This window comes from Fulmarus glacialis, unplaced genomic scaffold (genome assembly GCF_000690835.1).
Source record: "Fulmarus glacialis isolate BGI_N327 unplaced genomic scaffold, ASM69083v1 scaffold10573, whole genome shotgun sequence".
Classification (NCBI taxonomy): domain Eukaryota; kingdom Metazoa; phylum Chordata; class Aves; order Procellariiformes; family Procellariidae; genus Fulmarus; species Fulmarus glacialis.
In genome coordinates this window covers 1,059-12,108 of record NW_009203593.1, presented here as the reverse complement: position 1 = coordinate 12,108, position 11,050 = coordinate 1,059, and the positions used below count along the sequence as shown (strand labels likewise).

At 48.5% G+C, this 11,050-nt stretch overlaps 1 protein-coding gene across 1 annotated transcript; it reads left to right on the top strand.

Annotated features, from left to right (window-relative positions):
- Positions 1 to 1,015: 1,015 nt before the first annotated feature.
- On the top strand, positions 1,016 to 10,774 carry LOC104074542 (coagulation factor IX-like; the record flags this gene model as incomplete). Its single annotated transcript, XM_009574694.1, has 6 exons — positions 1,016 to 1,082; positions 4,016 to 4,179; positions 4,509 to 4,533; positions 6,407 to 6,520; positions 8,260 to 8,388; positions 10,536 to 10,774. Coding segments are annotated over exons 1-6 (738 nt in total), but the record flags the coding sequence as incomplete, so codon positions are not given.
- Between the last annotated feature and the right edge of the window lie 276 nt (positions 10,775 to 11,050).

Sequence of the window (11,050 nt, the reverse complement as noted above, 5' to 3'; positions counted from 1 at the left end):
CAATATTCAGTATTTTCCCAAAAGCAATTACTCACCTTAAAATAGCTCTTCATATTAAGGGAAAGTCAGAAGAAGGGAAGAAATGGATTTTAAAAGCTGTAAGTAACCCACCATTAAATATGAATGGTTTCATGGGAAAACCCACTCTTTCTTTTCTGTATAAAAACCTGTTTTTTTTCCTATTTCATTTCCCTCATCTTCCCTCCCTTTCAGTCCACTCTTTGGCCAGGGTGGATCAGGAGCAGCCTGTGAACCTGCCCTGGGCAAAGGCTGCCCTGCAGCCAGGAGCCTGCACACTCTCCCTGCTCCAGAGCAGGCATTTTTATCAGCTCATCCCTACGCCAGGCCACTGCCCAAGCCACCAAGTAGCGGGTTCCTTCCTGTGGCCTCAAGTACAGGACCTGGGAAACTCCATGTGTTTCCAGGATTTGCCCCAGCAGATCTGGATAATGGACCAACCGTCTCGCTTCACTTCATCCAGGTTTTTAATTAGATAACCCGCGTGAGACCGTGCTGGCTGACACAGCCCTGCTCCAAGGGCGCCTGGTCCCCGAGAGGAAGCATCATCTGTAGGGTCATCTTCAAGGGAATTGAGCCAGCTCTTTTGGACAAAACGTGGACCACGCTGAAGCCTTTGAAAATGCTGCTGTGGACTTTTATATGGCCGACAACATCACGTGAATAGGAATGGGGAAACCAGTGCTTTAAAGAAGTTCACTGAAGCTGGATTAGTTTATTCTTGTGCCATGCTCAACCCCCAAACATGGCAGTAATATCCTACAGGGCAGAAGGTGAGCCCAAGGACTGCAACTACCTAGCAGGTTTCTTGTACGTGGACCTGCCCCCTCCAATAACACCCATGCTGCCATTTCAAGCTTCAGCAATGGCACATCTGGGGACCTTAAATTAAAGGGTTACCCAGAGTAAATAAACAAGCACTTGCACTTTGGAACTATTGACTGAGCTCCACCATCCGAACAATTTGTTAGCAAGAGATTTGGGCAGTGGGAAGAAGATGGCAAATATCCCCCTCGTACTCTCCATTTGTCTTCTGGGAGCTTGTCTGGGTGCCGAAAGTACAGGTGGGTTCATTTAAAGCCTAGCAAGTCCTTCACTTTTGGGGGCAAGGGGGCTACTGGCACAGGTGAAGGGACAGTTTGTCACTTGATGGTGGGACAACCTGTGCAGTCTCATAAGAGATGAGAGCGCAGAGGGATTTGTGCTTTTCATAGCTCCTCTCTTTAAAGCTCCAGTTCTTTTCTTGGGAAAGAAATAATAGCTGTTACGCTGATTTTACACAGAATGTGTCACAGGGATTAATTTTAAGAATGGAGTTTTTCTTAAATTTTTGCAGCTTTTAAGCTTTCAGAGCTTGATTCAGCCATTTTAGAACGCACGCACCCACACACATAGAAGGAAAAAACGGGGAGAGAGTCACTGGTGGAGTAACATCCACACCTCTGCGTGTGCCACCGCTTTGTCCTGGAGTACAAACAAGTACTCACATCCATAAAACAGTCATTGGATTTGCCACTGCGAGAATTGTTTAGAGCCAAACCCAGCGTGAATTTAACAAAGACTTTAAGATGCAGCCAAAATTGTAGACAAGATAGAGTAGTTGATGGATGTGGGCAATCACATGTAGTAATGCAGGCTGTTGCTTGATTTATCTGTAGCAGCAACAGTTCCAGCAGAGGCTGGTTCACATCCAGTGCGAGTACTTGTTTGGTGCAAGGCTGGCCCTTCTTCTTTCATTAAAACATTGCAAGTAACAGGTTAAAAAAAAGGCCTCTTTCCAAAATGTTTGCTTAGCAACGAAAAGTGAGCAGAACCTCATATTGGTACCACCACCCACCCAGGTGTACCACCTAGAAAATACTATCCTCGGCCCGCAGGACAGGTCTCCCCTCACAGCCCCTTGGCCCAGAGGCCCATCTCACTCTCTCAGATACTGGTTCAGAAGTTGATAAGTCACGTGTGAGTGTATTCTTGGTGTGAGGATGGTTTCCAGCCAGGGTGAGTACCATGCCCGTGACGCCATGAGGCCTGCAACCTTCAGTTCAAATCAAGTTTTTCTTGTAAAGCAGCATGTGGGATCAGCAAGCAACTGAGAAAACATAGAGGGATCTGAGGGAGACAGTTACAAAACCAAGGAAGGCTTCTCCATCATTCCCACCTGAGCCTTTTCTGCCCAGCTTGGGGACAAGCTGGAGGCTGCAGCCCATGCCATGGGGAGAAGGGGGCAGGTCTCCTCCAGCCAGGCTGTGCCCCCCTGGTGCCTCCACGCTCTCAGCCCCCCGCTCGGCCAGGGAGGCTGGCTGGGGGTGTACGTTCATGTCCCACACATAAACCACAACCCTGCGGCTGGGAGGGGACCGGCCATCCCATGGGGGCTGCAGTGTTTGAAACAAGCCTGGCTTCTTCAGAGGTCAGTGCTTTACCCATCAATATCTACTGCCAAAAAATTAGATTAAGGTCAGGATTTTAATGCACTCCTTTTCATTTTTAACCCAAAACACATTAGCATGAGGAAGGCAGAGGTGCAAGCTTGCTGTACAACGATTAAAAGCATTGCAAAAACAATTAGTTCAGCCTCTTGCAGAGAGACCTTTAGGTGAAGGGGCTGGTTACACCGTCAGTGGCATGGCGTAAATCCGAGCAACCCACCTGGGGCTCATGAGAGTTCAACAAAACCAATCCTCTGCGAGTTCAGAGAGGCTGGGATCTGCTCTGGATCGAGAGCAGAAGTTAGCCATGAGAAGGAACGAGCGGCTGGTACTTGCCCCTCACTCTCCCCTCTGCCCGCCTGGCTGAGCTCATGCTCTCCTTAACCCTCAAAGGGGCCAGGCCCACAGGTCCTGAACCCTTTCCAGCACAGAGCCCCCAGGTAAGCGTCCATGTCCAGGGTGGCCACCAGCAGCTCCAAGAAGAGCTGCTCTACCGTGCCATCTGGTGACAAAAAGGGACATGGCTGCGAGCGCTAAGGGAGGATGGAGAGAGAGGAGAGGCTGGGGAGGCAAAGCAGGAAGCTCATCTGGGTGAATGATGTCTTTTTTAGAGCGATGGGATGGGGGAAGAGTACTAGCAGAGACAGGGGTCTCCGAGAGGTGGGTCAGGAGCAAACCCTGCTGGGCAGCTGCCACAGGAAGGCTGTTGCTGCTGACCCTGCCAATGGGATGCGTGGCCCTGCCGGGAGAGCATTCATGGTAGCACCGTGACAGGACTGCATGTCCTTGTGCCCTTCACCAGGCAGCCACCATGGCAAGGCTGATGGCCACTGTGGACATCCCACTTAGACTGGGGGTCCCTGCAACACCAGCAGCTCTCTGCTGGTGGTTTCTACCCAGGGGCTTGGCCAGCAAGTTGAAGATGGATGCAGACCACCTTGTTGACATGACCTGGCCCAGGGGGTGAGGAGGGCTCATGTCACCCCTCCTGCTGGCAGGAAACAGTGGTACCCAGGTGCATGGGCAAGGGTGAGGAGCAGGGAGAGAAGCAAATGGCCCATGGCTTCCAAGGGCCACAGCTGCTTGCAGAGGAAAACAGCCTTTCGCAGCCAAAACAGGCAGAGACAGTTAAAGCAGGACATTTTCTGTATCCAAACAAGACCTCACCAAGCAGCAGCATGAAAAAGCCTATTATTTTCCACTCTCAAATAGCTTATTCTGGTCTGTGCCTCTATGATGGGAGATACTCACACCATCTGCTTTAGAGTATTTTAAGCATCAAACTTCAGTGTTCCTAATCACCCTCTCGCCATCAGTCATTTCTGTCTTATTGACTACTTTGACTTTTGGTTGTCCAGATTTGATCCTCTGGATTGCACTTAAGTTGGACGCCAAAGAAACCTCAAGTAGGTAACACTCCTGAAACGTTCCTGGCCATGGGGCAATGGGTGGGTGAATGCATGAAAAGGGCTTGCTTGCTGGGAGAGCAGAGCCCTGACAGCCCATCCCAGCTGCATCACACGACAGCGCGTGCCTCTCTCTAGCCGCTGTTTCTTTTCAAATCGCAGTCTTCATCGAGAACAAAGAGGCGAACTTGGTTCTGCACAGGCAAAAGCGAGCCAATTCAAACAGACTGGAAGAGGTTATTCCTGGCAACCTCGAGAGAGAATGCATAGAAGAAAAATGCAGCTTTGAAGAAGCCCGAGAAGTGTTTGAAAACACTGAGAAAACAGTGAGTATCCCCGCTGCAAAACGGCAACACCTCGTTCCCCCCAGCCCGCACCTTCCGGGTGAGGCGGCCCAGAGGGGAAGGAGGAGCGCACAGCAAGGGAGAACTGCAGGGGCCAAGTGCAGCATCTATCGCGTTTTATTCTCATTCCTGATCCATCAGTTGGGCTTGAGAACTGCTTTAAAGGTTTGTTGGTCACCACGGGGATGACAGAGGCGGTTGTTTTCCTGCAAGTCTTTTGCTTTAGCTTTGGAGTCATCCCTTTACTACTTCAGTCAGGCAGTGCCCAGAAATTAGAAATCAAGGGAAACTTTTTTTTTTTTCCTTTGCAGATGGAGTTTTGGAAAACGTACATTGGTAAGAGCTGCTTTCTTCATGTTCAAATGCGTAATATTCATCTCTCAGTGCATAGGTAGCAGATGTTTACTGAAACAAATGTATTCCAGCATTCAGAAGCTTTTATGACACAGCTAGTCAGAGTCATGCACCCTAAATCCTGCAGCCACCCAGCCTGGCCCTATCCCTTTTGTTTACAAATTGCAAGCCAAAAAAATTTACTTAACGTTTTCTTTGTTCAAGGAGGTTTTTTTGAACAAACTTCAAAAACCTCACAGAACAAAACCAGTTCGCACAGACCACTGGATCTGTTGAGCCCAGGTCACACTCTGGGCTCCTAGTTTCAGCTGTAGCATAGAGTAAAACACAACAGCAATAATTAACACCCCTCCAGCAAACAGCAAATGCTCTGCTCTCAAGCAGAGACCTCCCGATAAGGCACTGCCTTATGCAAGCACAGCCTGAATCCCTGGAAACGGCATATTAAAGTGGAGCCTCAACATGATCAGAGCAAACAGCTGTTTGCAGTTCACACCAGTGGTCCCAAACCCTTGCTTCTCCACCATTTTCTTTCCACCATCTATTTCTTCCCTTTCAGCCTCCATCTCCGACGACTCCTCAATCCCTTACCAAAAAGATTTCAATGCCCACTAAAACATCTGAAACTAATTTTACGGACATTTCAATAAATGAACCGCTTTGTAGATGGGCGAAGCGCCCAGAACATCTCACTAAAAAGCCTTAAATAATTCAGATTAGTCAGTCCAGACTACAAAAAAAAGTTACATTTGCATTGTAGACTGTCCTCTGGAAAACCAGCTAATGAAACTCAACACTGCATTTGTTTCCCTGCCACTGTAACCAATTAGCTCTTCAAAAATAGTGATCGCCATATATTCCCCTATCATCCGAAGTGCCTGGTTTACTGTTCAGCTACTCCCAACATGTGCAGCCCACAGGAGCTCACCCCTTGCACAGCACCCACGCGGTACCAAGCCCCGTTTGCCCGCACCAGGCAGCAACAACAGCCGCGATGCACACCTGACGTGCAAACCCCGACGCCATGCCTTAGACAAGACAAAACCATTTTGTCCCTGTTTGCAATCTGCCTTTTGCATTCCAGCCCATTCCTGAAAACACCATTAACAGCCACGCTTACTGGCAGGACGCAAACACATCAAGACATTCCCCTTCCTCCTCACCTTTGCGTAACCATTTCAAAGCACACTTCCCTGTAATTTAGCGTCACTGACTTACTCTTCCAAAGTGTTAGGTCGCCAATTTTTCAATACTGGGTATTTTTATTAAAGCCTCAGCTTCTCAGCTGTAGGCAACTGTGAAAATAAAAGCCCTGACATGTAAAGAAAAATCCAGACCAGTTAATAGTAGTACAAGACTTAGAAAGAAAGAGCAATGACTGAGGCTCTCAATCCTAATACACAGAGAGGTGTCCAAACCCAAGTGGACAGGCCCAAACCTTCAGAGAACAAAGGCAGTAGTGTTAAAATAATTCAGATTAAGAGATCCTAACCACTCTTGAGGAAGCAAACCTTCTAACTTTGTCCGTCTAACTTAGCCAAGACATGAGGTTCTGTTGAGATGTTGCATGAGGGAGACAGGAGTTCTGCAGAAACGAGCAGAATTAACCCACACAGGACAGGGTACATAATTAGGACTCTGGGTAAAGAGTAAAAAAAACCACTGCTGCCGGTCTTACCCCAGCGCTGACATTGTCTGTTGTGCACTTGGGTGCCAGGATCTGACTTATTTTCCATTCAAAGAAGGAAGATGTACAGTCTCTTGCTCGTCTTTAACAGGAGGTTTGTACAGAGCAAGGTCGGCACCAGCCGTGGTGGACGCTCATGTTTGTTAATTCTCCTGTCTTCTCTCCAAGATGGAGATCAGTGTGACCCCAATCCATGCAAAAACGGAGCCGTTTGCAAGGACGCAGTAAGTTCCTATGTGTGCTGGTGCCCAGCTGGGTACGAAGGCAGAAACTGTGAGATAGGTACGTACCGGGGGCTCGTCCTGTGGTTGTTCTGCCCTACTTGAAATCCCATTGGATCAAAGTGGGCGGAGTTTCCTCCTTCTAGAGGGCTGTTTCAGACACATTTTGCCTTGCCGTAAGGCACTGCATGAACGTGCAAAGTCAGCCCGTTGGCAATGGGATTACAGTGGGACATGCTTGGGGATATAGGAGCGGATGTCTCTGTCCTCTCCTGTCCTTGGTGGAGCCCCAGCTCCACCTCCGCTGAGCACCGAGGTGCCTGCTCTTACGCAGGCTTCAACAGAGACTCAGGCTCAAGGTCTTTTGTTCAGCACGCTGCGGCTGCCAGCACAAATGTTGACACAGAGACCTTCCTTTATCTCCCCAGCACAAGCCTTTCCGGGGCTGCTCGTCAATCAGGGACGACGTGCGCACCCGCTGAAAGCAACAGTTTTCCACTGACCCCGATGGGGCCCCCAGGCTCTCACTCCTCCTCTCCATTTCTCACGCCAGGCTGGGCAGCAGGTGCTGAGCAGGGCAGGATTAGTGCAACCTCCTCTCAATGGCACTCTGCTAACTTCATAATTATAATTATCACCAGCAACCTTGATTCTGAAGGCAAACAAGAGGCAAATATTTTCCTGATGGGTTGAGGAGTTTATGAAAACCAAACAGCCGATAATTTAAGCAAGAGGGATATTCAGCTTTTATATTTCTGATATAATCAGGGGCTGTGCCACTCGCATAATGTGCTAGACTCACTGCACTAATAAAAGACTCTCTTTCTAGTTGTGCTTCTGCTCTGGCAAGAGAGGAGCGTACGTTAAAAAGAGCATTTCAAAGCTGCATCACATTTAAATAGTCTCATTGCAGATTTCTCGTGGAAGTGAGACAGGAACAAAAATAGCGCTAGAAGTGAGGCGTGAAAAGGAGCTCTGTAAAAATAGTAAATGATGGCATTAAAATGGCTACAGGAAGGGAGGTGTCCTTGAGGAAGTAGGAGTGGAGTTAATCTGCTGTGAAGTTATTTGGAAGCTCACTGAGAATTAAAAGGGCGTCTGCGGATTAGTGGTTTCCCACCTCCAAGAGATGGTGTTCCCACCACAGGGGAGTGCGAGGTGGGGTGGGAGAGGACACACGCAAGTCACGGGAATCTCGCTGTGCCTCAGGTTGGGACCCGTTTCATTGAAATGGGTCTTCCACGTCAGGCTGCGATGATTTATTGCTGTGTCAGGAAGAACATATGACTTTGCTTGAGGTTTTAAATTCGGAGCCCAGCGATAATCCCAGGACAAAGCCCTTCAAGGGTTCAGGGTTTGCTCCCGTTTGACACACGATGTTCTCCGCTAGCATCCGCACCGGGGCTGGATTGCCGTAAGCACAGGGGGCGGAGAGCAGCACGATGGTGGGGAAATCACGTGGCTCGTAACCAAATATTTGCAGGAGTCCTTTAGGGTCAGGCTGCCAAATTTCAGACAGCACGCAGTTGTTGGATGCAGGAGGCTGCACCAGGGCTCGGCAGGACCTCTCATAGGGCCGTTCCTCAACCTGCCTTCCAAATTGGTGCCCAGCGCTCCTTCATTTCAAGCAGGGACGTGATTTGGAAGGAGGACACTCTCCTTGCAAACAAACATCCGTTTTCCATGGTCTGGAACAACCAGAGTGGGTTATAGGCTGAGTCCAAAGGCCCAAGTCCCCACAAATCTCTGACCAGTTGTATTTCAAAAGAGCTTTCACAGTTTCACTTTAATTTCTTTCAGACTTCACTTGTGCTATTAAAAATGGAGGCTGCAAGCACTTTTGCAGGCATGACCCGCCGCAGAAAGTTGTGTGTTCCTGCGCTGCTGGCTATAGACTTCATGAAGATGGAAAGTCCTGTGAACCTACAGGTTAACTTTTAAAGTATTTTTAAGAGATTTGGGTGAAAGTTTCCAAGGTCTTGTCCTGGATTTAGATACATGAATCTCATAGAAATGCAATATCCTGTTGGAAACCAGCCTTTTTTTCCTGCTTAGTAAATGTAAAGAGTCTGACCCTGCACTTTCCCGAGGGCAGACGTGGAGTCAGGCTTGAAGGATGCAATCTAAACACCCTTTTTTTTTTAGCCTAGGTGGGTGGAGAAGGAGGGTAGGTGTCCGGGAATTTGTGCACAAGGCAAATGCTTGTTTCAGGTGGCTACTCACACAGGCACCTCTCCCACTTGCGGCCATCTTATATTTCTAGGTATGGATCAGTAATTTTCTGCAGACAGAAATATCATGTTCAGCTACACCAGAATACACACCGGTTCCCATCCATCCAGAGCTCGCTCCCATGTTTTTCCAGTAAGAGCTACCATTTAGCTACTGATCCTACATCGAGGATGCTCTGGGCTTATTGAGAACAAAAGACAATCTTTCTTCCTGTAAATCCTCCTGATGGTCCGTTTGATGGCTGGGCATCATGCAGTGTCTTAAAATTACCTGACTTGGGTGGAGACAAGTGGAGCTTTGTGGTGGTGCTGTCCTCCCACCAGTGTGTATCTGCACAGAAAGACGCTCCACAGGAAAAGGACTCTGTGGCTCCGCTGTGGTATTGAGGAGCAAAACGGAAAGGCAGCCTAAGGGCTGGAGGGGAAATGCATTGCTTGAGGTTGCAGCTTCAGAAAGGGCTAAAGAATATCTGGTTCTTGTTATATTTGCCAACTTTACCCCGCTCCTAGGCTGTTACAATAGCTCTAACTACACCGACACGTGCAATCCCAACCCACTGCAATGCAGCAAGTTAATCGGGCATGAACATCTCAGAAGCACATCTGGCAGAGGAAAGAGGAGACTGAGTAGAGAAAAAAAATTGTCATCTAAGCTCAATTGAACATTTGGTGCTATCATACTTCTAACACCTGAGAGTAACAGATTGGCACACCTAAGCTAGCATGCAGGCACCTGCCCAGGTGAGCTAGTTTCTGAAGGTCTGATAGCTACAGCCAGGAACAGCTCCTGAAAGGGCTGACTTTCAGCAATCAGCGTAGGAAGTATCTTAGGCTGGGACTTCTTCTGTAAATGGAGATCGTTAAGAGCTCAGGGCTGTGTTGCCCAACATGCTGTATCACTTTCACTGGACCAGGAAGTTTTACTGTTAGCAATAAGATCATCTTTCAGGTTGGGTAATTGCCCTTCCTGCAAAAGCTTAGCTTTTGTTGGCTCTGAAACCTCCATTTCCTTGCCTAACCTCACCGGTAGCACTTTCCATCACTCAACACTTATTTGAGCCTTATTCCTAAAGCGGACTGTTTAAACAACAACAAAAAAAGAAATCTCAGTAGGCCACACTTACATCTGATTTTACAGTAATGTTTGTTTGCACAGTGCTGTCAAAAGCTTTTCAGATGAAAGACAATGCCTGATACTATTTACTATTTTGACTGCCACTATGAGCAGGAATTCAGCACACACTGCGTAGGAGAGAAATGGGAAGAGCTCGTCTGAAATGAGCCTACAGATGAGATCTTCATTAACAGAGAAAATCTACAACTCTAGGAAGAGTTTATTAATGTTTTCCTCACCTTGGTGCCAAGCAGGATTATCTGTACAATTGGCAGATATTATTTCCTGCCCTCTCCCAGCTGGACTTCTATTGTACTGGAGTTACTTGCTGTGGAAATGTCAGCCAAGCGCCCTTGCCTACCGCAGCAAGCCTCCGGGGCACGCACCTCAGCATCCCGCGAAATAAAGGCACAGCTGCACCGTCCCGTCAGACGTGCGCTCTCTCTCACGAGCTTTCTTCTTTTTAAAAGCTGTTCAGAATTAATTTCTAAAGCCCAGAAACAATTAATGCTTTTGCTACTCTTACATATTACCTGCGCTGCTGCTCAAAGGCAGAGGCATCTGTTTGCACGGAGAACGCACGAGTCGGCCCACGGCCCTGCGTCTCCCATGCCGGTCCCGAAACAGGGTGCTGAGACGAGGCAGCATTTGCCTCCTCGCCTGCTCCTTCGATTGCTGTAACTCTCAGCGTGACACGCAGCCAGTTGTAACCAGGACTGTTTCTCTCCCAGTGCCGTATCCCTGCGGGAAGATCACGGCTCCTGAAGCGAAGAGCAAGCTCACCCGAGCCATAAACACCTTTGAACACTGGAACATCACCGCCGATGACGACGACGATGCTCATGACAAGGTGCTCGACAACATCACGGAAAACAGCACCGCTGCCACCACGAAAATCACGCCAATAATTAAGACGGGCACCCGGGTTGTCGGTGGATCGGACAGCATGAGAGGCGAGGTGCCTTGGCAGGTACTGGCTATTTCTGCAGCTCTCCTGTAACCCCAGCAATCGCTCTGCCTATTCACTTCCTTCTGAATGCAGGATCATCTTACTTCTACATACCCAAAGCCCATCTCTGAGGTTAGTTTAGCAATAGAGCTCAAGTCTAACAGGAACACAGCTTCTTTCTGTACACAGTTTTATGCCACAGCAACAAAACTTGCCTGGCTGGGGGTCTACCCTGGCAAAAAAGCTAGAAGTCAGAGTCACAGCAGCTTTATCTGGCGGGGCACAAAGGATGCTGTT